The sequence below is a fragment of the Ictalurus punctatus genome, chromosome 11 (assembly GCF_001660625.3).
Source record: "Ictalurus punctatus breed USDA103 chromosome 11, Coco_2.0, whole genome shotgun sequence".
Classification (NCBI taxonomy): domain Eukaryota; kingdom Metazoa; phylum Chordata; class Actinopteri; order Siluriformes; family Ictaluridae; genus Ictalurus; species Ictalurus punctatus.
This window is the reverse complement of record NC_030426.2, coordinates 7,468,043-7,494,212: the sequence shown is the minus strand read 5'-3', so window position 1 is coordinate 7,494,212 and position 26,170 is coordinate 7,468,043. Positions and strand designations below refer to the sequence as shown.

Sequence of the window (26,170 nt, the reverse complement as noted above, 5' to 3'; positions counted from 1 at the left end):
GTGGTGTTTCAACTTTGGCATAGTGTGTTACTGGGTAAGACCTTTTAACCAACTTCATGCTGTTGAAAAAGTATTTAACTGTTGGATTAATTGAACAGGGTTTGCAGTAATCAGGCCCGGTTGCATAGTCCAGCTGAACCCCGTTATAAATGTTGTAAATCTAAAACTATTTAGTATGAGATATACACAAAAACAAAAGAAATAAGCATGGGGCAAATACTTTTTCACAGCACTGTAAGTCATGGCCATGCTTTATTTATTTTTTAATAAAATACGGACGTCACCAGCAGGACTCTGCAAATATGTGTTTTGTGTGATAGCTCTTTGTTTGTGTGTGTGTGTGTGTGTGTGTATACCTGGTGGTAATGAGTGGATGGCTCTTGTCTGGGCTATTAAGACTCTCTCTGCTCTCAGGCAAAGAGCTGTACAACAGCAGATCTCTGTCTGTCAGCACTGCTAGTATCAGTCTCTCGGATCCCTGCATACACACAAACACTTACCTCAGCTGGATTATTCACTTCACGCACATAAAATGTATTCTAATTAATAAACACATGCCTGCTCTATGATCCAGCCGATGTGTGTGATGTCCATGCCCGGCTGCAGGGCTCTGAGGCTGTCTTTAGCTGTAGAGAGCAGGGCAGCGCAGCCTGCTTGGATCGCATTATACCATGACTGGGCCATTGCAGGATCCTTTGCCCTCAAAAACGCAGACTGCTTCCTGTCTGCTGACACCACCTCAAAATATCTACACAAAGATAGACAGAGGGAAGAATGAAAGGAAAGAACAAATTACATAATAACATGAAGTGTGTGTGTGTATGTGGAGGAGGGTCTTTCTGAGAGGACAAGCAAGTGTTAAGTGTTTACTATTAATAATATTTAGTACATATCCTCCTGTAATTCACACCCTGGTTGAAGGGAAGAAATAAACATGCACCCTCCTCTCTGTGTGCGTGTGCTTGTGTGAGTTCACCTGTCCTCTGTGTCTGGTGGACATTGCTTGCGGGTGACATGGCACATTTTCAGTGGGATGGTTCTGGTCTCCTTCATGACTGGGTCGACCTGCTTCTGTGGCGTGGAAGGAGGAGAGTCCAGAAGAGGGGGAGCGCCTGAAGATGCATTCTTAAAAAACGCAGACATCTCTTTGATGTATTTTACTGTAGCGTGAGTGAGAGAGAGCGAGAGCGAGAGAGCGAGAGAGAGAATGAAAGATTAACAGAAAGTAGTATGCAAGACCGCACTACAATTTTAACACCATGCATTAAGCACAGCAGGCTAATTATTATTCGGGTAATTGGCCACGACTAGAACCATTTTCAAAATCATAAATATTCCTAAAATAATATTTATTAAACAGATAACAATTTTAAACAGATAAACACGTACCGACTCTAGCTCATCTCTTGTTATTGCTAACCAGATATTATTTGAGTGGTGAACACACTGCTGTTAATGGGTAAGAGTGTACCAACAGTGGTTAACAGCACTGCTGGGTTTTCTAAGCACTGTGTATTCCCTTATGGCTACTTTCTTAGACACACCATTTTTGTTCTACCTTATAAGTGTACAAGTAGAGATTATAATTGATCTTTTTCCATGCACAACATCCGTTTGTTGTCCCGAACCCATTGCCATTGATTGGTTTCTGATTATAGGACTGATGTTAGCTGGATATCTTAGTCAGAGGACTAGTCACAACCCTGCGCAACAACACTGTTGCAGCTAATACACTCGTACCAGTGCCTCAAACACACTCCCGTGTAAGCTTTTTTTGAGAATGATGCTGTGCTGAGAATGCTCCACCACTCAAATAATACACCACCTTGTCAGCAGCGGTGTAATGGTGGTCTCTTTCTATTAATAGACAGGATAGAGGGGTGAAAGGTGGGATAAAAATAGTATCATTATAAGGATAGTATAGTAATGAGAAAATAATAATATAATAATATGTTCCTTTTGCTGTTTTGCAAACTATTTTAGTTTTTCAGTCATATAATATTATGCAACCAGTTGTTTATAACACGATTCTGTTGAATTTGCAAATATGATTGGTCAAAAGGGTGTGGATTAATTTTCTTTAACAGCATGGTTCTCACAGTATGCTCGTTCTAACATGTTATCATTTCTCTGGGACTTACGTGATGAACGCGCCGTATAAAGATATAACTGTTGAAATGGTGAGGAGGAATTCTTGGAAGGAGTCTCCACTGTCAGTGCTTGTAAGTGAGATGTAAATCAACTTTGAGTTTTAAGTTACAGCATACAGTCTTCAGAATGATGGGATTAGCAGTTTCTCGCAAAAATGACTGTCATGTCACGGCAAACCAGAGACTCCATTTCCCAGAATGACCCACGAGCTGCAAACATGGCCCACGACTACAACTCCCGAAGCTACACACTGTCACGTCACCTTCACTTGAGAACTCATCAGACACACCTGTTCTCAATTACAATCGCAATCATACCGCACACTTAAGAGACTCTCACACACAGCCAGTGCAGAGTATACGCTCAGTTACGTTTTGTCTCTGCCGTTACCAAGCCTTGATACCTTGTTTGTTTTACTCTGGTTTTGACTTTGTTCATGTTTCTGACCTCGTCTTTTTGCCTTGCCTTGTTTGGATTGTTTGCCTTGTCACCTGACCTCTGCCTGTCTATGTTTATTGATTTCTGCCTGATCCCATGGACTTGTTGTTTTTGGATTAAACTACCCAACCTGCACTTGAATCTATCTTAACCTCCATTAAGTGACAATGACAAAGAGGGAAAAAAGAGAGACTAGTGAGGGAATGACTGTTTATAGCTGCTATAACATAAGTGATAACAGGATTTGACCTGATTCTTGGACATCCCTAAACATCCCATAACTATAAATGGATGAAATGTACACCATGCTGTTGTTCATTTGTACATAAATTCTTAGTGTTGACAAATTGCGAGAGAAATAAAACCCTTTTGGACTTGCTATCATTGGAAAAATAATTAACTTCCAGGTCGTAACATCATATCCAGTATCCATGGCACACTACACTGTTCAAGTCAAGTCGAGTCGAGTGGGTTTTACTGTCATTCCTCTATATGGCTTGTGTACATCGGAACGAAAGGATGTTTCTTCAGAACACAACAGTGTTCATCAAACACTTTACTACAACCAAACCACTGTATATAAACAGAAATTTACATGAATGCTGATAACTACACATGCAACTGTACAGTTTGCTTGTTTCTAGTCCACAGGACCTTTAGCACCCCAATCATACAGTTCATTCCTTTGAGCCTCTGAAATTAATAAAGGTCTCCATAATTCTTTCGGAGGGGTAAGGGCTTCAGGGGCATGGTGGGGTAGGGGTTAGCATGCTTGCCTCACACCTCTGGGGTTGGGGGTTCGAATTCCGCCTCCACCCTGCATGCACAGAGCTTGCATATTCTTCGTATTCATATTCAGGGGTTTCCTCTGGGTACTCCAGTTTCCTCCCCCAGTCCAAAGACATGCATTATACATTGACTGGCATTTCTAAGTTATCTGTAGTTTGTGTGCGATTATGCCCTGCGATGGATTGGCATCCCATCAAAGGTGTGCCCTGAGATCCCTGGAATAGACCCTGTGTAGGATAAGCGGTATGGAAAATGGATGGCTGGATGGATGATTTTCTCAGGAGCTATTACTTTAATTTCTCTCTCTCTCTCTCTCTGACAAACACACACACACACACATACTCACACACATGCACACACACAGTGAGTGATTATAAATAGCAGGCGCCACTAAAGGCCACAGCAGATCAGGTTTCAGTCAGTGTTGGGGTTGAGGTCTCTTGGTGTGTGTCTGTGAAGCAGGGCTTCCTCGGCACATGAAAAGTTTAGCCTCGAACTCGCACACACATCTCACCGAGTCAGCATATACACCAACCAGTGGGGCATGCACTACTGTGTTGTGATTGCACACACCCATGCAAAAAGTTAATCACACCCACGCCCCTTCAGCATTTACACATACAGCTAAAACTGCTACTTCACATCCAGCCAGAATTCCCCCAAAGTATGCCTGCAGTAGACTTTCTGCATGGTGGCAATCTCTTAGTAAACAGTAATCATATCCAACAAAAGAGTTCTGACAGTCACAAACACGGCTAGAGAGGTATAGAGTATTTCTGGGTGTATTTTTAGAAACAGGGATTTTGCCTGTACAAAAGCCTCTTAGGACGTGATATTAAATGACCTTTTGTGAAATTAAAAAGACCAGGCAATGCCACAAGATGGTGAGCACACTCTATCCTATTCAGCGAGTGCGAGGAAAAGAACAAATTAAAGCTCATGGTAAGGTTACGGAAACAAACCAAAGAAAAACTCGACGAACAAACTAGCGCTTAATGATTGTTTTTATTTTATTATAATAACATGCTTGTTGAGAAGTACTGACTCGAATTTCTTCATAACGATTGTGAGAGAACTGGAGTTCTCAAGGTCTACAATGTAAGACAGCCATTTTGTTATCCAAACTACCACGTGTCCTCGGAGACTTCTGGGTAAAATTAATAACACTAAGATGGTGGTACTACTTTGTTACTGCAAGTCCCTGCATGTGTCTGTCCGCACCTTGCATGGATTTCACCTGGGTTTTAGGCAACAAGAAAAGTACTAGGAAAGTGGTGTTGAATTAAAACACTGTAGCACTAATACTTAAGATAAAGGCTCCATTTGCATCATTTTAATTCATGTAGGAAAGAATGTAAAATATATGTTATATATATATATATATATATATATAATATACATGTTTCTGACATGTACAGAAGCTTGCATAGGTATTTTCTCCCCTTGTAGTGTTACAACCTGGAATTGAAATGGACGTAATTTTTTTTTTTAAATGTTGTAATGGCGTGTTTTGTTTATAGATTATGACACAAACGTTCATTAAGAACAATAGCAAACCTTTGTTGCTTGCATAATTATTGGCCCCCTGAGTCAACACTTGGTAGAACCACTTTTGGCTGCCATTAGAGTTACAAGTCCTCTGGGATATGTCTCTAGGAACTTTGCACATCTGGTTTTCCAATATTTTTACCCAATCTTTTTGGCAAAACCAGTTTGACTGGATGGAGACTTTTGATGAACAGCAATTTTCAAGTCTTGGCAGAGATTCTCAATACTTTTCGATTCTTGGTTTTGAATAACTCTAGTGTTGCTCAGGGTCATTGTCCAGTTGGAAGATGAAGCTCCACTATAGTCTCAAGTCTCTTAGTGACTGGAACAGCTTTCTTCTAAGATACCCCTGTATTTGGCTCCATCCTTCTTGCCCTCAACCTTGACCAGTTTCCCATTCCCTGCTGATGAAAAGCACCTCCCCAATATGATGCTACCACCACCATGCTTCACTGGGGATGGTGTTCTCAGGGTGATGAGCAGTGTTGGGCTTCCATCCAAAAGTATCACTTTGTGCCCAATCCAAAACATGGAAATATTTGTCTCATCAACCCAGGACACCTTTTCCCACACATTTTCTGAGTCTCAGATATGCTTTTTTGTTAACTACATGTGATTTCATATATCATTTTTCCCCAGCAATGGCTTTCTTCTAGCCTGTGAACAGCTTCAGATTTAGAGTTACCTTCAGAGTTAGCCTAGGTCTCTTAGTTGCTTCTCTGACTAATACCATCCTTACCACTTAATTTTAGTGGATTGCCTCCTCTAGGCAGTCATTTTTGTACCACATTTTTACCACTTGTTAAAATAGTAACATTTAATGGTGCTCCATGAGATGTTCAAAGTTTCTCCTATAATTGTATAACCAAACTCTGAATGAAACTTATCCAGAACATTGTCCTGTAGATGTTTTGGGCTTCACGATGTGGTGTTTAGGTATGTTCTCTAACACGCTGGATCCTTCCACAATCATGTGTATTTATACTGATTTAATATACTTTCACTTTAATTGCACACAATAGGGCTCTTATAGAATTTACAATTCAAGGTTGATGAACCATGAGTTTTAGTATCCTCTGTAAAAAGTTAACATTAACACACTCTTGATCATTTTTTCAATCATTAAGCACTGATTTACTCTATTGAATGATAAACTAACGTAATACCACTGTGCTAGTAAGCAAACTAATGTTATTCAACCTGTCATTGTTTCTTATGAAGCAAGCACAACATCTAACAAGAGACAGAAACTTTTCATTCTTTTTTAAAAATTCAAACTAAAACTTTTTTAAAAATAAGAAGTTAAAAAAATTCTTGGGGTTATCTGAGATTTTGGCAAGTTAGTAAACTCATGCAATCTCTTCTCCTTATTTGGAGTTAAGATATAAAAATTATCAAGTGTGTAATATTGTAGATGATAATGGTTAGTACACGGATAAGATAGGATTATATAGTAAGAAGGTTAATGTAATACGGTCCTAGGCTCCTATCACTGTTTTGTTGATAGCAGTTTTGCCTCAATAAGTTTCTTTATAACAGTGTATTTTTATCAAAACAACCCAAATGACTTTGTTTAGTGAGCGGATGCAGAGAGTGCACTATGCAGGAAGAAAAATCTGCGGAAATCCCCTTTAACACCGTGACCAAATTTAACTAATAGCAGCATACACTAAAGAAAACCACTGAGCCTCTTTTTTTAACTGAATTTCTACAGTAGCGAGAGCAAGAGAATGAGAGAGGCCTCTTTAAACATTTAAACATTCACCTAACTGTTTAAGGCGTTCATGAATCTTCTGGAAGTTAAACTCCTACACTTCTGAACACAAAGGAAGTAAACAGTGATATGTGGGAATTCTGTGTTTAAGATTCAGATTCTGCTTACTGGTCAATCTTTCCAGTTGTTTATTTTGCTGCCTCATTGGGCAAACATAAGACTGGGTTGCCAAGTCAAAGTCAAAGGCGTCCTATCCCAGTGTTCTTCTGCTCCCCGGTTGCCGTGGGTGCAGCTGGAATGCGCCTGATTGGCTATTCGATGACTCCTGAAGCATGCTTGGCTCTGTAAAAGCTCTGTTAGGCCAGGAATGTCCCTCAGAATGCCCCCGCAAAAAAATGTACCAATAAGAACGAACACACACACACACACACACACACACACACACACACACACACACACACACACACACACACACACAATAACACTACTGACAAAAGTACAAATTATGCACTGTTTCTCATTTACACAGATAATGGGTTCTGAACAGTTTTAATCACATATGCAAGACGCAGCAATATGAAACAATTTTTTTTTTTTTTAAATGTGAGCTTGTGTAAACATTGTGGGAAAGTATGAGCTTGTGTGTGCATTTGTGTGTGTAAGTGTGTCTACGTATAATTTTTTCCAATTTAAACTGATACTATAGCTTCTGTAGGGATGAAAGCTTATGTGGCTCAGTATGCTGCAGCCTCCAGAGATCAGATGAGGAAATTAGCAGAATAACAAGCAGAACTCAATTTACGTAAGATCCCCTTATCGGCAATGTCTCACATGAGCTCATTAAACGAGTGGCCCACTGCCAGGGCGAAGCATGCTTTTGGAAACCGACTCTTTGGATCATTTATCATAGGTACAAGCTAGCACTTTCTGATGATACAGCACAAAAGGCCATAACGGCTAATGGTGTTAATTTGGTTAAGTGTGAAACTTCAAAGAAAAATCAAGCCCTGACTTGGATACCGATCAGTCTTTTGAAAGAATTAAAGAACGTATTGTGCAATCTATTCACACCTCTGTCTGTTAGCGTTAAACATGCTAGGATCACATGCACTCCAGGACAGATTTAAGACAACAAAAGGAAATCCTATTCAGGAAGAGTGTTTAATATTGTCACAAGATACACCTTCATAGAGACAATGAACTAGTTGACTAAGAATGCACTTAGTCAACAAATTGACTAAGAATGCACTAGTGGTTATTTTTTTGCTTATATTGTTCCTTGAGAATAAGACACTATAGAGACCTAAAAAAGCACATCAGGTTTTTTTTTAAGATTCATAATAATAATAATGAATTATTATTCGTTCTCCTATCTGCTTCCTTTCTCAGCAAAGGTAAGCAATAACGCACGAGAAAGAGAGCTGTTGTACTGAATATCAGCATGGCTGTGGGGTAAGCATGAGGCCACGGGTAATCACACCCATGCTGATATTCAGTAGAGCAGCTTGTATACAAAACTTCTAGAAAGAAGAAATTAATATTGAGTAACTGACATTACAGACACAATATGGACAAATAGTTTGCTTATTTTTGCTCCATCAATGAAAATTGCTACCAAAGAAGCCACAGCTGGATAGAGTGTTGCCGTGCCGACACACAGTCTGAATAACAGCTCAGATTAAGTGTAGTAACGGTTTCAATGTAATGAATTACTGCTGTAACTAGAACATACAGATGTACTATAGTGAACACAGACAAGTGGAGTGATACAAACAGTGAAATGCATCAGCGCTGTTATACTAAATATCAGCACTCTTGGAACACCCCTTGTCCAATCAGATTAGTGGACCAGAACTAACTATTGTTACAACATTAGTCATTAAGGTTATGGTCAATTATATACAATACAAAAACCGTTAAACACTGCTATTCCTTATAGCCTACTACTAATCCGCTTATTAGTACCGCTTATCCTACACAGGGTCGCGGGGAGCCTGGAGCCTATCCCAGGGAACTCGGGGCACAAGACGGGGGACACCCTGGACAGGGGGCTAACCCATCGCAGGGCACAATCTCACACACTCACACACCCATTCACACAATATGGACCATGTACAGATGCCAATCAGCCTACAATGGATATCTTTGGACTGGGGGAGGAAACCAGAGTACCCAGAAAAATCCCCAGAGACACAAGGAGAACATGCAAACTCCGCACACACAGGGCAGAGGCAGGAATCGAGCCCCCAACCCCGGAGGTGCGACGCAAACATGCTAACCACTAAACCACCATACCCCCATCTACTTACTATACTTGCTATAATTATTGATGGTATTAATACTGACTTAATGATTCCACTTCAGGTCAGGCATTTTCCAGCTTGTTAAAAATGTCGCTCTCAAGTTTACAGGCACTCGGATCAGACGTGAGTTTTATCATACATCCGTGAAATATACAAGGAATTGATGTAGGTTCATTTTACAATCAATATTTCAGCACACACGACTATCATGGATAAGGACCATTCTAATTATGAACAAGAGTCACACGTGATTAAAAGCCATCACAATGTTCAACCAAAGTAAATTATAGCCAAACGTCACTTTTAGGTCTGCTCCACTAAAACTCTAACAGGCACTTGTCTAATGAATGAGCAAATTGGACGTCTTGTGTCACTGTGTGAAATTAGAAAGAACAGAGCAGGGCTATTTTAAACCTGGCTTCACCAGTCTACATAGTGAAATACTTCTATGTGTGAAGATCATTCTTGTGTTTTGGATTGATTGGCTTTTCTCAGGGTGGTACTATACGAGTTTCCACATGGTGGTGTTAAATTGAGAACAAATGACACAGCTTAGCCCAGCCAAATGGGATTTTTACTTCTAATATTGTGTTATCGGGAAGTAAAATGTCCCGTAAAAAAAAAAAAAAAAAAAAAGTCCTTTCATGGTTGTTACTATTTTCAATTCAGAATACCATTAAGCTTTTCTCTGTTCCTGATGAAATTGCAAGAACATTTTTATTTCCCCATCTTCACAGAACACCATAATATTCCTCTTTTCCTGTGCACCTCTCTACTGTCTACTACACAGATGGCAGGCACCACTCTTCTTTACCAATGCAGTACTTATTAATAGCTGACATCAGTTCAATAATCCTCATTTGTGTAGCTGTCTTAGTAGTCAATTGTAATAGAGTTCATTCAATATAATTTTCTATTTAATTTTACTTACAACATATAGCCTAGGTCCCTATCTTATATTAAAATGAATGAACGAGACTGAGTCCATTGCAGGGCGCCATGCACACACACACTCATACACTCATTCATGCCTAGGGGCAATTTTGCATAAGCAGTCTGCCTACCTGCATGTTTTTGGATAGCGGGACGAAAGAGGAGAACCCGGTGGAAACCCACACAAACAAAGGGAAAACATGAGAAAATCCACACAGACAGAAACCTGATATCAGGATTGATTTAAGCCGGGGACCCTAGAGCTATGAGGCAGCAACACTAGCCACTGTACTACCATGCCGCCCCAAAATATAATCTTATGACTTGTGTTTATCTAACTTTTTAAGATATAAACTCCTTTAGGTAGAATCTAACTTTCACATGTTGCATTAGAGAAAACCACACAAATATTACCATAGTACATGTTTCTTTTACTCCGATCAACTCTGTTTAACTCTGAATGGTTTGCTATATCCTCTGAGAGGTACTAAATGCCATATTAAGAAAATAAATACTATATAGCAAATATGACATATATGACTCACTGGGCACTTTAGTAGGAACACTATATTAATACTGGGTAGAGCCTTCCTTTGCTCTCAAAACAGCATCCATTCTTCATGACATGGATTCCACAAGATGTTGGAAACATTCCTTTGAGATTCTGGTTCATGTTGACTGACTGCATCACGCAATTCCTGCAGATTTTTCAGGTGCACTTTCATGCTGCGAGTCTCCCATTCTACCGCATCCCAAAAGGTCTTCAACTGAATTCAGATCCGGTGACTGGGAAGGCCAGTGAAGAACACTGAACTCATTGTCATGTTCATGAAACCAGTTTGAGATGACTTTTGCTTTGTGGCATGGTGCTTTATCATGCTGGAAGTAGCCATTAGAGGTTGGGTAAATTGTGGCCATGAAGTGATGCACATGATCAGCAACAATACTCAAATAGGCTGTGGCATTCAAGTGATGATTGATTGGTATTACCAGGCCCAAAGTGTGCCAAGAAAACATTCCATTACACCATCTCTACCAGCCTGGACACAAGGCAAGTTCGGTCCATGGATTCAAGCTGTTGGAGCCAAATTCTAATTCAACCGTCTGTGTCCCTCAGCAGACATTGAGATTCATCAGACCAGGCTACGTTTTCTGGTCTTCAGCTGTCCAGTGTTGGTGAGTCTGTGCCCACTGCAGCATCAGCTTTCTGTTCTTGTCTGACAGAAGTGGAACCTGGCATCATCTTCTGATGTTGTAGCCCAACCGCCTGTATTCTGAGATGCATTTCTGCTCACCACAAATGTACAAAGTGGTTACCTGGGTTACTGTAGCCTTTCTGTCAGCTAGAACCAGTCTCCCCATTCACCATTGAACTCTCTCATCAGCAAGGCGTTGCTGGTGCCCACTGGATGTTTTTTCTTTATTGCACCATTCTGAGTAAACTCTACAGACTGTTGTGCGTGTAAATCCCAGAAGATCGGCAGTTCCAGAAAGCACCAACAATCATGCCACGGTCAAATCACTGAGATCCCATTTTTTCCCGGTTCTGATTGTTGATGTGAACATTACCAGAAGCTTCTGATCCGTATCTGCATGATTTTATGCACTGCACTGCAGCCGCATGATTGGCTGATTAGATAACTGCAAGAATAAGTAGGTGTACAGGTGTTCCTAATAAAGTGCTCTATTAGTGTACATACAGAACTGAAATGCCCTTACCAATTCTAACACTGAAAGGATGTTCCTGACTCACTACGGCCAGCAAAATATCACAATAAAATGTCCTGTAACTCTTGTAAACCATAGAGAATGTGTTAAAATCATGGAAAATTTTTAACAGCACTGAAGGCAGAAATGAGCTTCACTGGCTTGTATTTCACTAACAGGCTCTGGCGTCTATATGATGCCCAGAAGGACCGGTGTGTAGGACATGAGTAGAAACAGAAGCCTAGGGGAGCATTTGTTCGTGAGTAATGGAGTTTAGGATGCGTGAAAATTGCTGTTATCCATCGCAGCTTTTCTCACCACACTAGGGTGAGAAAGACCATAATTCACACACACACACACACACACACACACACACACACACACACACACACACACACACAAAACTGGCAGTGTTTGGCTGTTCCTGTCTGTGTGAGTTTATTTAGTTTACTTGTTACCATAAGCAACTGAGCCTGCTTTATTTTGTGACATCTACCATTCCATTCCATTTCTCTCTCTCTCTCTCTCTCTCTCTCTCTCTCTCTCTCTCTCACTCTCTCTCACTCTCTCATTCAGTCATGTTCCCTTTCCGCAACGCTGTTCCTACTTAATTAATCAATTAGTGGACTCTCTATCTCCATTTCTCAGTAGGGGGATACAATAATTATTTTCCTCTGATCCCTCTATCAGTGTTGGAAAAGGGGAAAGCATAGTGAGAATGTCTGCACACACACACGCACACACACGCAGACACACACACAGTTCATAGTTGCACTATTCCATTTCTAAGAGCCCTATTACAGGAGGTAAAATGCTGATATGGCACTTTACAGCACTTATCATATCCAGTTAACTCTTCAGTCTTCTTTCTCTCATTCCATCTATTTGTTCGTTTCACTCCCACAGTCTCTAAATGCATCTCTTTCCATTTTGAACTTCCTCACACCTACAATGTACTAGCATGACACACTATCGAACAACGATCATTAACACATCAAATGTAGTCCAAGCCTTTCTCAATGATTTATTATAGAACAAATGTTGCGCTATGATCTGGCAACCTGCCTTGGCAGCTAATCCACAGCTCTAGTGTGCTTCGTTTCTCACATTGATTTATTCACTGAACCCGTGCCTGAGCATGATGTCTGCTGGGTGGGATATAAAGCTAAACTGAGAAAGCAGTCAGCAGTGTTTAAGACACAGCTCACACTCCTCACACTGCCCAAAGTGTTTCATTTATTTTACCCTGAAGACAATGCCAGATTGTTGAATGACCATATGTATAGCCACATGTCTGTGTATATGATGGTGGTAAGAATACAGTATTAAATGTAGTAGGGCTTACTGAATTTGTGTGTGTGTGGGATGGTGTGGGATTGTATTTTTTTCACGTGCATGCGAGGGCGAGGCTGAGATGAGGTCATCGCCAGAGACCAGCTGTAGCTTTATGATTTCATCTGCAGTATTTTATGGGTACATTTACCCGACCTTCCTTTGTCTGTAGCCTGTTGAGATTCCTTGGCTACAATGGCAGAACATTTTTCACGCGGAACCTCAGTGTTAAATTTGCTCTCGAATTAAATGTGAACCTCAGTCCCTATGTATATGAAAGAACTCTTCTGCTCTGCGATTTATCGCAGAATGTCATATACCCTTTCTCATTTTTCATGACTCTAGCAGAATATAATGACTTTTGTTCTGTACTCCTTTAGGTTCATTATGTTTCCTCACATATTTTCAGAGAGCAAGTTGTCTATAGACAAGATAATGGAATGGAAAGTGCGGCGCCTTTCCACGTATGTTAAAAACACGATGACAAAACAGCTCGACAATTTTAGACTACAATTTATCATTACAGAAGATTGAATGGGTAAACTGTCCACCATTGCACCTCACTCATCTTATTTACTCTTAAAGATATGATGGTGCACTTTCACACCTTGGACAACCTTGGAGACTGCTGTTCGGCAGTTTCATCTAAAGCAGTGGTCACCAACCATGTTCCTGGAGTTCCTGAAGCCTTTAGCGCCAACCACGTGACCATCTAATCATTGCCTTGAGAAGTTCTTGATCAATTAAAACAAGTGTGTTAGATTTTGGTTGTTGATGAAACCTGCAGAAAGGTGGATCTCAAGGAAGAGGGTTGTTGACCACTGATCTAAAGCCTTCTTAAATCTCTTAAGTCAGGGAACATCCTGAGTGCATGCTGATCTCACCGTTTGCTAGATTCCATACTGATCTATCCCATCCATCCATCCATTTTCCATACTGCTTATGCTATACATGCTAGGTGTATTTGTGTGAGTATGTACAATTTTTCAACCTCATCTGAGATCACTTTTTACCTCATAAATTTCCTTCTGATGTATTGATGCTGCATTCATCTTACCTCGCATACTGGAACTCAGAATTATGTCATTTTTAACCTCCGAGCATTCAAGCTACAAACTGCGGGGGAAAACATGGATGCCTCAATGTACATCTTTTGTTAGCATCAAGACTGTGATGAGTGATATACACTTGCCACCTCAAAACATCAAACTGTATAGTCAATGTTATAGATTTAACAAGCTAATGCATCTGTATGTTGTTTGATTTAATCAAATATTTGTATATACGGTACCATATAACCTATTTATAGATAAGAAGTGCTACTTTGTTTACTGTTCATGCTGTGAGCAGCTATGTCGATATGGCATCACTTGAGATTATAAGCAGGAATTCCAACTTCCTAGAGGTTACGAGTTACGAGTTGTAATCGAATGCAGCCTTAGACCAAACTGTGCGATTGAAATATGAATAAACAGATTAGCTCATTTTTGTATGAAAAATTCAGAACAGTTATAACAAAATAACAGTACCCATGATTTCTTACCCTCCAAGATGACCTCTTTCCCTGTCTTTTTCAGAGCTTGAACGGCTTCGTCATGAGTAGCTTCTCGCAGGTCGCATCCGTTGACAGATAAAATGGCGTCACCAACATACAGAGCTTCAGTCTGGTCTGCTGCGAGTCCTTTGAAGATCTTAGAAATCAAGATGGGCATCTTGTTCTCTTTACCACCTGAAAGGTTAGCAAATTGGATCACATAGTCAGTTCACTGCCATACTGTTGATTTTCCTTGCACAGAACAATTTTATTTCAAATAAAATGGCCTGCAACAGTATAAGATATTTGACGCTGGAACTTAAACCGTTTTGAAAACCTGAAACAGAAACTGAAATATAAATAAATTAATCAAAACTAAAAAGAAATATCCAATTAGAAGCAATATTTTTATTTGTAAGAATAACTATACATTCGTGAATGTTTTAGTTCAGAACAAGCTTAAGGCTGAAACTACCAGAGGTCAAAAAAGTGTTTGCTATTGTTTATAAAGGTTGTGAAATACACAAACATATTCTACAGTAATTATATCACCAATTTTAATAATTATGTCTCATATTCTTCACAATGTTTCACATAATATGCATCAACTCACAGCTCCAAGATTCTATAAAAAAACCTTCGTACTCAACCCTGTTATGGCGGACATGCTGTTAAAGACTGATTTGCTATTTCTGTGATGTCATGTGCATATTAAGTGTGTAATGATTCAGTGCACCATAAGAACTGGTGTGTAAAAAAGAATTCGTATTTTTTCCTTTTTTTTGTTTTTTTTAAACAAATGCAGTCTTCTCACAGGCGAAACCCATTTCTCAAACCAAGTAGACATTCATAGCTATTAATTGTTTATACAATCAATCTAACAGGACACACCTGGGCAACAAAAAACACCTGCCAGTCACACGTTCCATTATTTTTGTTCATATGAAAAAAGGGGTGGGTTTGAACAAAAGCTGCCATTTTCTAAGTTGTTGAACACATCTAGATGTAAATATGAGGAAAGTTAAATCTGCAATTCTGCTCTATCGTCTCATGTTCATCTTTTGATTGCAAACCCAAATGTCTACAATGTATAGTGAAAACAATTGAGTCAGCCTTGCTGTTCCAATACTTTCAGAGGGGACTGAGAATAGAATTGAAATGAAAAGCTACTAGAATTGAAATGTATCATATCATAGAAGATTCAGTGGTAACATCAACTATCAATCTCTTTCCTTATGAATTGAACTTGTAATGTATCGTGCGGACGCTTGAAGTTTACACCCCTAGTGTAAATGTTTTAACTCAGGCTTTAACGTTGTCTACACTGAGATTGATTACATTAGTACATCTCACTTCACTTTGCCAGATTTCACTTATAAGACATTCTGCACTTTCTCATACCTAATTGATGTAGTCATGACAACCACATCAGCTTCGGCCATTTACTGAAAAGAATTATAATATGAACATTTTCCTTGATGTATTTATAATGTTCAAATGAGTTGTGTTATGAGGCCCTTCACTTTTATTTCCATATTTAAAAATGACTGACTATTAAGTGAATGACTAATAAATGAATGATGTGCACAGCCACACAACCATGAGCAAGGATTAGCATTATTACTTTTGTCTGTACATGCCCATAGTATATTCTAAGGAACTTCTATTCAGCTGAATGTTGATTCAGCTTCCCAAAGTACAAATGAAAAAGTAATTTATGCCACAGTGACCCTGACCAGGATAACGTATTTAGTGCAGATGGAAGATGAACGAATGAACAGATGCAGTAATCGCAGCACAAACACCACTCCACGTCAGTGCACTCTAATGGTAATAAACATATCCTTTCAGTTCATATCTGACTTCCTGTTCTGCCCCACATGAGAATAACACCCCCACCTGCTCCCAACACTTTTTGCACAAGGCGGGGTGACACCCTGGACAGGGTGCCAACCCAGTGCACAGCCCAAACACACACTATGGAAAATTTGGAAAAGCCAATCAGCCTACAACACATGTCTTAGGACTGGGGGAGGAAACCAGAGTACCTGGAGGAAACCCCTAAAACACAGGGAGAAAATGCAAATTCTGTGCATCTTTTGGCTGGAGGTAGAATTTGAACCCCGAACCCCGGAGGTGCGAGGCAAACATGCTAACCACTAAGCTACCATGCCCCCTCTTACTCCCTCCTACTCATCCCTGCTTCTTAATGTTGTTTTTATATTGGTGTATCTGCATGCGTGACCAGGATACCGTATTCACTGAACCTGATGAACGAATGAATGCAGTGAATGCAAATAAACACCACTCCACATCCACTGCACTCCCATGATAATAAACATGTCCATCCATTGTCCCGTGAGCTTCATATCAGACTTCCTGCTCTGCCCCACATCAGAGAGAAAAAATCCTGCATGCTCCTGTCACTTTTGGTTATGTCCCACAGGATCCCACGAACAAACTGATATCGGTGGAATTCAGAGTGAACTCAGAGAGCCGATATACTGTAACACACTATTGTGAATAATAATGAAATCAAATAGCTTCTCAATCTTGTGTGGTTTTTTAAATTGATAGATGACACATTCTTGATGGAATTTGCTGTAGATGAACATTTTTTGGGTAAAACTACAGTGCTTATTTTTTTTAGTAGATATTAATATGCAAACATAGAAGAATTGAACAAAGGAAGCTCTCCCTTTGACCTGCAAATCCCACATCTTGTGATGGTGAGTGTGAGAAAAAATAGGCTTTCAGTAGCTATAGGGCTTTCAGTAGCACACAATAAAGTCAGCTAGCTAACTGCCTCCTGCCTCCTTATTTTCAGCAGAAGTACTCAATATATCTAGCTAATCTTCAACAACAGGCAAACGACCACACAATTGAGATTGGAATATACAGTATGTTTTATAAGAACCTATTATGTCTGTGTAATTAGTGTAAGGAAGCGGAAAAAGTTTTAATCAGGAATGATTTCATTCTGAACAGCTTGAGTTCCTCTATCCCATAAGATATATCAAACTTAAAGAAGTCCTTAAAGAAAGAAACAGTTAAAGAAGTCCTTCTTTCCCATATATTAGCAAGATTTCCTTGGGATACTTCAGCACTGTGAATTATAATTCATTTGGCTACTCTAGTTATTTAATAGCTATCTTTACATTGACTGTTTAATTTATTTACAAGATACTAAGGTATAATTATAAATAGTGTGCGCATACCTATTTAAGCAGTCCTGTGTCAGAAGTAAGCGCACCAAAGAGTAGTATTTAAACTTTTATGGCTTTTAGTATGAATATTTTAGCCTTAAGGTTATCTATAAGCAGGCTTGGGGATTAATGGAATACATGTAACAGAGTTACGTAATCAGGATACAAAAAACTGGTAACTGTAATCCGTTACAGTTATGTCAAAAAACAGTGTAATCAGATTACAGGTACATTTCGTACAAAATGGGAATACTATCAGGATTACAATTTTTTTCATTTAAAACCAAAGAAATGAATCTTTTGACATAAGACAATATAGACAGTTCTGGTTCTCTTTTGCCAGTCGTGACTCACATGAGCAACCTCCTGGTGAATGCTCAAATACATTTTGCGCAAAGTTAATTTGGTAGAAATGAATACAAATGGTTCTCTGGAATGCATTTGTTAGGGTGTCCTCTCTTTCCCAGACATGTCCTCTTTTTCAGACCTTAAAAGAGTGTCCGGAAATGTCCCGGATTCGGCTTTAGTTTCATTATGATGTGCTTATGGTCTAACACTGCAACATGTGTGGTCTAATACTGCATCATTTTTTGACTGCCTGTAGTTCCTGTCAGATTTAGGGGGATAAATTCAGGCTGTGTCACAGACAGAAAAATGTGTTGCTCGCAATTTGGTGGAAGACATTCACTCTGAGCGTTCACCTCCCTATTTTTGCGAGAGAAAGCGAGTGAAAAACAGTCCGAGAAATATCTCAGACGGTCCAAAGCAGAATGCAATAGCAGTGTTCTGGCAGAATGTGTTAATGGCCCAGGAGACCAAAGAGCCCCAAGATGAAGAGAAATACATTCTCTTAGGGCACAATCATGATTGAAAATTCACGACTGTAATACGGAGCAAGTGACTAATGTGCAATAATATTGCAGACGAAAAGGAGTAGTAAAGCACAATCTGATGCTTTTCACCCACCATATTGCATAATGAATCCAAATTTTTCTGAGGTAAAATGTGTTTGCACACTATGTCTATATTTATTTGTGCAATATGCAAAATAAAGTTAAATATTTATTTAAGTAATTTCACACCAGCTTGTTTTTTCAGCATTTGGCACTTGATTTCTTGGAGCTAGGTCATATGACTGGCGCATGATCTGATTCCAGAGTATTGCACTAAATGCTTCCACAGCAAGATGTAGTTCTTGGGGAATCATTTCGGAATCCAGCCAAATCTTCGCTGCTCAGGAAATTAATAATACTGATAAGAGCAGATTAAATCATGTTAACTCTCAGCCCCTATCTCACCTGCTAGCTCCTTGTAAGGATTTATAAGGGTTGGAGGAAGGTCAAATGCTAATGTCTGCATCTATATCTATCAATGTCTGTGTTTCAAGAGGGGTTTTAGATAATTCCAAGAAATATTACATGTAATACACTAGAGGTGTCAAGATCAGGTTGAGTGTGTCCCAGGCCCAGAGTGCATTAGACATTTTTGAACAGATGCCAACATTTGTTGACTGCACACTTAAAAATGAAATGTGAAAACTGGATAGAGAAACAGTACATGCTAATCAAATTTACAAAGAAATGCATTGCATGAAATGTATAAGTTGTGTAAGGTGAAAAATACAGCTCGGAATACATAATTTCATTACACTGACCACTTTCCTATATCAGATGTCCTCTACCTCCCTGTGAATTACACTGAACACTCTGACAATGAGAATTATGCTTGGCTTGATCCTTGCAATGGAGCATGCTCCAAAACACAGACATAGATCTTCTTGAGTACAGGAAGGTTATGCCTGCAGTATATCTTCAGAGGAAGCGTCACTAAATCATTTTCAATGAACATTGGGTAGCCATTGCAACTGGTCTCAAGGGTTTCTGAATATCAGACATCCATCTGGTGATGTTAGAGGAAGTGGAGTAATGCCCTTGAGTTTGCCTTACGAAACACTACATGGAAAACAAGGCATACACATTTTACACACCGAAGCAACAAGGCTACTTTAGAAAATGCTGCTAATTTAGAAGAAAATACTTTTTACATTGATTTGGAATAGTTTTCATCATTTTCTTTCCTGAGAAGGATTAAAAATAATCTTTAGACATGTTAAAACATCAGAATGGTATGGTTTAATACCCATATTATATACTTCATATACACTCTACAGTATATTGGTATATTCACAAAGATGTGCAATATTGATTTTTCCCTGATTGTGATTTCCCATTTGAAATATATATATATATATATATATATATATATATATATATATATATATATATATATATATATATATATATATAAATTATTTACATTTAAGTAAAAAAAATCTAATCACTGCTAGCCTACAAAACACAGGAAAAGTAGCATCATATCAAAATCATAACAAGCCCATTTCAATGGTAGAAATAGGAATAATATAGGACTGTAGGAACAATATTTTTTATTCACATGTGGTACATTTGTTTTTTAAATAATCACTTAGCTATTTTCTCTAGTCTTACCCAATTGGTTGGTGATCTGGCTAAAGACATGTAGCTACAATCTTCTGCATTATTTGGGTAGCTACCAATTTGAAAATGCGCCACTGTCATACATATGTTTTAACCCTTCTGTTCGATCCCCATCGCTCTTAAACATGTACCATACACGAAAGTACTAAAGAAATATGGCACTTTTGATGTACTATGACCTTACTTGTCCTATTCTGCCCCCAACTATTGCCTCCTATTGAAGATCTTTGACCTTTAAAGACAGCTACAACCTTCTAGGTGGTTTGTCATTGCCCTAAATACCGCTGGCTAAATACCAATACTGCTGGAGGTTTGGAACTGTGCCATCGGCTTAGATATGTTTTGACCCTTTTAATGGATCTTCGCCACTCTACCAATCATTAATTCACCCCTGTGCTGAAAGCCAGAGTGCTAAAGAAACATGCTACTTTTAATATACTACAACAGTACTCCAATTGTTCGTGCTTAAATATTGCCTCAATTCATCTGCAAATATGCATATTTTTTTATTTATGTTATATGTACACTATCATTCTGGTGTAGTCTATGTTGTCGAATACCAGTATAAAACCTTATATAATTGCTATGAACAAGGATTATTTCCTCCATTAACTGAACTGTTAACCTTCTGTATGTGTATGCCTTTGCAAATTTTGAGCAGTGAGATCCTTCTGCACGGCTGCACAACTTTCTCTGAAGCAATCTGACCTTTGAAGAGATGAATAGGAATATAATGGTCATTTATATATGGAATAAGAAGGAACGGTTGACATTTCAAATGCTGACAGGGAGAGGGGTAAATTCTTAGCTTATTGCCTTCATTTGCTCTTGAAGGAAATTAAATGATGTGTATGAAATGTCAGATTAAGAATCTGTAGTTGAGGGAAAAGCACAAGGCAGAGCTGGATTATAAGAATCAGGGTTTACCGAAATAACTGAGCCAGTTACGTAACTTTCTATTCTGCTAAGTTGCTCCCTGGTGAGGTCTGTGAAAAATCAGCGAAAAAAAAGCACCGAACATCTAAGAAGCCTCTGCCTGGTTAGCACACCATAATTTAACGACACGTAGAGAAACTGCAAACCAGAATCACTGGGCACTGGCGAAGGTATATAACCCAATGGAAATACTTCCCAGTGGAAAATTAGGATCATGGAAGTCTTTCTTGGTCACACTTAGGGTTTCCACAAGAAAAATTACAGCAGATCTACTTACATCTGGCACTACAGTAAATATAAAAATACAGCTGCACTTTGGACTCAATGCAAGGTCATCTCTCTCTCTCTCTCTCTCGCTCTCTCTCTCTCTCTACCTGAAATAAATAGCACCAATCCCACCACTCCTTCTTGCTCTCGTCCCGTAGCTTTCATTTCAAGCCAGTGACAACGCTGAGCATTGTGGGTAATTCTCTTGTCAGCTGTTGGCATTGGGGTGCAACTCCCATCCCCCTCATACACATTCTGCCTCAACCCTCACTATGACCTCCTCAACTGACACAAACTACCGCTCTCGGAGAAAAGGCCATTTCATTAATAACTGATAAGGACTGACCCCCAATATAGTGAACAATGTGACTCACAGTGTTTAACACTTCCTAATAATACTGAACACTTCTTCAAGTCCTCTTTCTTGGTCAGACATGAGTGAAACAGCTGCAATCCTGAGACATACTCAAGGCACTATTAAATATAGCCATACAACTCCTACGTGTGGGTGGGTGGGTGGGTGTATAAGCGGGGACATATATAATTCCTAAGTGTGTGTGCGTGGGGAGGGGTGTTACGATATCAGTCTACGCAGTCTGCTCATTCATGTACCGAGAGCACAAGTATGTGAGTTGAGAAACAAACCAATTTCCTAGCCAGGACTACAACAAGCTGGGCTTCACAGCTGCTATAATATGCCAATAACTCAGCCATTAAACTACCCGCTTAAAGATATTATCATTAAATCTATTTAATGAGCCTGTTCCCATCGTGGGTGTAAAACAGTGCGCTCTTAACGCTTTAAACATTTATGAGAACAGTAGAACTGGATGAATTGTGGACGACTTTTCAGTCTGTAAGTGCAAGAGGACTTTAGAGAGTCCTGATTTGGGCATGTGGGTGATTTTGCATTGGGAAGTGTTATAACTCATTTATGTCACAACATTATACGAGTAAGGATGTAATCAAATGGATTATGATTCTGTTAAGGCTCTTTTCATAAGTGTGAGCTATTGTTAAGCTGTACAGTTATTCGACCTTCTTAATGAACTAAAGTCACTTTGTCAAAAGTCTTCTGTCCTACACTGTCCACAGTGACCAGGTTAGAGACATTCACATAATAAAAAGAAACAAAAAGACAGAGAAAAAAAGTTTTTACTGATTTGAATGGTAACTTTTTTTTTTCCAGCACTTTACAGCTTTAAATGTCAAACACTAGAGCTGGCAAAGAGTGGCTCAGCTTTTGTGCTCTTGTGTTTTATTAAACTCAGGACACAGTTGATGGTGTTAAGAATGAAATGAGTGTAAGTGTAACTTATTCTCTACCTTTAATGCTAATGCCGAGTCCTCCCACGTCCTGTTTGGTAACTCGCACGGTTCTCTTCACGTTGCTGATGGAGTCCGGGACAGCGGGAGAGCTCAGGTGGCCCGGCTCTCCATTCACAGTACCGCCGGTGGCCGGAGCGCTTTTAGCCGCCTCAGCGCTCACCTCCCCCGGGCTCAGAGTGAGCGTGTCCGCGCTGAGTGTCGCTAACACCCGGCTCCAGCGCTCCGCGGCCAGGCGAACCTCGAGCAGTCCGCTTTTCGGAGCCTTCGGTGCGGCCGCCATGTTCCACACATTCCTGGAATACCGGCCTGCCAGAGTCCCGTAAAGAGATAGGGGTGGAGAGAGAGAGAGAGAGAGAGAGAGAGAGAGAGAAAGCAGGGACGAACAACCCCCACTCCACCTCCCCCAACTGCATCTCTCTCTCTCTCTCTCTCTCTCTCTCTCTCTCTCTCTCTCACACACACACACTCTCTCTCACTCTCACTCTCTCTCACTCTCTCACACTCTCTCTCTCACTCACTCTCTCTCACTCTCTTTCACACTCTCTCACTCTCTCTCACTCTCTCTCTCTCACCCTCTCTCTCTCACTCTCTCTCACACTCTCTCACTCTCTCTCACTCTCTCTCTCTCACTCACTCTCTCTCTCACTCTCTCACTCTCTCTCTCACGCACACTCTCACTCTCTCTCACGCACTCTCACTCTCTCTCACTCTCACTCACTCACTCACTCTCACTCTCTCTCACACACTCTCTCTCACTCTCTCTCTCACACTCTCTCTCTCTCACTCTCTCTCACACTCTCTCTTTCACACTCTCTCTCTCACACTGTCTCTCATGCTCTCTCTCTCACGCTCTCTCTCTCACTCTCGCTCACTCTCAAGCTCTCTCTCACACACTCTCTCACTCTCTCACTCTCTCTCTCATGCTCTCTCTCACTCTCACACTCTCTCACGCTCTCTCTCTCTCTCTCACACACACACACACACACACACACGCACGCACGCTCTGTCTCTCACTCACACACACTTCACACACTTTTTCCTCATTTGTGTTCAGTTAAATTGGCCGTGACTGGACGGGACATTCTTTCATTCTTTCTTTCTAACTTTCTTTCTTTCTTCCTGTCTTTGTGGAATTGTAACAGTTTTTAGATACCTGTTGATCTACTAGTATCACCTGGTCGTGATTCACGCGCTATACCTGCTTTATTGTTTAGTTTTTCTTTTATTTTTACACTGTTTCATTTTAATGTTCTTGTTGTAGTTGACACTTATTTGACACCTCCGTATTAGTGAGCCCTGCTGAAAACAAAACAAAACAATCGAAACCCTCATAGAGTTTGTAACAGTTTTAATGGTTATAATGGGAATTGTACTGGTTTTAATGGAGACTGTAATGGTCCCTGTGGGTCTCTACTGGGTAACTTGTTGCATTCTGTTGGTGGCGTGTTATGTCTAGTGGATACCATTAAGGACCAATAATGGAAATGGTTTTACTGGTTAGCTGATTGTTTGCAATGGTATTTGTAGTGGAAACCATTAGAATTTCTGTGATGGTTTCTATTTGTTTGTTTTTAATGAATTAAAATGGAATTGATTTATCAGTGACTGTTTAGGACGATTTGGAAAATCTATTTAAACTAGCTACGATGAATTTAAGCCTTATTGTGTAAGGCTTATTTACTAGCCTGCTTTAACGCGTATTTGGTGTAATTAGATTTGTGAAATAACACCACTTAGGCTTACGTTTACCTGCTAAACGTATCCTCAGCCACTATGAGCCACAAAGCTTTTCGGCTCTAATGTTCAGAAACTTTTAAAAACTTTGGGGCATTTTGGTGGTGCTTGTTGCTGAATGAAGGTGTTGGTGTTTAGGCGTTACTGATCAGTTTCATTGTTTTTTCAGCTCTGCGCCGCTCTGAAGGCAAGTCTTTGTCGCCCTCTGGTGGTAGAGAATTTTATAGCGACGAAAAAGGATACTTCCATGTAGCAAACACATATGGGTAATTTCTGAAGCGACATAAAACATATTTGCATAATTTTCTTACGAGACCTTCATTAAGCCAAGCCTGGAGTTGCATAATATAATATATTTTTTGAACCCCAGAAAGATTTGTGTAGGAATGCTTGTTTTTTTGTTTGTTTTTTTTTAAAATACAATTGTCATGACTAGACTAGCATATATTGAATCTTGGGGCAGTGTTTGTCAGCTTGTTTAAGTGTTCTTGTTATTATTAAACCTAAATATCATATCTTATAACTTTCTGAAATCATCAAGGTGTTGACTGTTTACATTTGTTTAAAGAAGAAGAAGAAGAAGAAGAAGAAGAATGCTTGTATCATACTCTAAAGAAGCATGACTTACCCATTTGTCAAGACTGACTGAAAGCTGTTTGGTAATTTGGGACACACATTTTCACTATTTAATGCACATAATTTGCATATTATATCAAAATGAATGAATTTTGAACATATGTATGTGATTTGAACTAAATTTATTTATTTATTTAGTTAGTGAGTTAGCTAGTTAGACAGTCAACGGTTTAGTTAGTTAGACAGACAGGCAGTTGTTTATTTATTTATTTATTTAGCTAGTTAGTCAGTTAGTTAGTGAGTTAGCTAGTTAGACAGTCAATTGTTTAGTTAGTTAGTTAGTTAGACAGACAGATGGTTGTTTAGTTAGTTAGTTAGTTAGCCAGACAGTTGTTTAGTTAGTTAGTTAGCCAGTCGTTTAGTTAGCCAGTTGTTCAGTTAGTTACTTAGTTAGCCAGTTGTTTTGTTAGTTAGTTAGTTAGCCAGTTGTTTCGTTAGTTAGTTAGATAGTTAGTTAACCAGTTGTTTAGTTAGTTGTTCAGTTAGTTAGTTGGTTGGTTAGTTAGTTAGCCAGTTGTTTAGTTAGTTAGTTAGTTATTTAGTTAGCCAGTTGTTTTGTTAGTTAGTTAGTTAGCCAGTTGTTTCGTTAGTTAGTTAGATAGTTAGTTAACCAGTTGTTTAGTTAGTTGTTCAGTTAGTTAGTTGGTTGGTTAGTTAGTTAGTTAGCCAGTTGTTTAGTTAGTTTGTTAGTTATTTAGTTAGCCAGTTGTTTTGTTAGTTAGTTAGATAGTTAGTTAACCAGTTGTTTAGTTAGTTAGACAGTTGTTTAGTTAGACAGTTAGCTAGTTAGTTAACCAGTTGTTTAGTTAGTTAGTTAGTTAGTTAGCCACTTGTTTAGTTGGTTAGTTAATTAGTTAGTTGGTTAGTTAGCCAGTTGTTTAGTTAGCTAGTTACAGTAGTGTTCGTACATTAGACTTCTTACCTCAAGTTTTTGGGGGTCAGATTCCAGTTTCTTCCACTTACCATAAGCACGTACCATAAGTCTTCACTTACACTTTTCAGGGCAGAAAATGAATGATGATTTGAATTGTCCCAGTTCACCTGATGTTCCAATCTACCCAAATTCACCTTATATAAGAAATACTACTGTTGCAAAA

The 26,170-nt window shown here is 39.4% G+C and overlaps 1 protein-coding gene across 1 annotated transcript in view; it reads right to left on the bottom strand.

Moving 5' to 3' along the window:
- The window catches only part of snta1 (syntrophin, alpha 1), a 32,625-nt gene extending 9,569 nt beyond the window's left edge, over positions 1 to 23,056 (bottom strand). Inside the window, exons 1-5 of the mRNA XM_017480549.3 lie at positions 22,701 to 23,056; positions 14,459 to 14,644; positions 977 to 1,160; positions 559 to 748; positions 357 to 478 (exon numbers count right to left, since the gene is read on the bottom strand). Of these exons, the coding sequence (XP_017336038.1) occupies positions 357 to 478; positions 559 to 748; positions 977 to 1,160; positions 14,459 to 14,644; positions 22,701 to 22,983 (965 nt within the window). The 5' untranslated portion in view covers positions 22,984 to 23,056. The remainder of the gene's footprint in view (positions 1 to 356; positions 479 to 558; positions 749 to 976; positions 1,161 to 14,458; positions 14,645 to 22,700) is intronic.
- Positions 23,057 to 26,170: the final 3,114 nt, after the last annotated feature.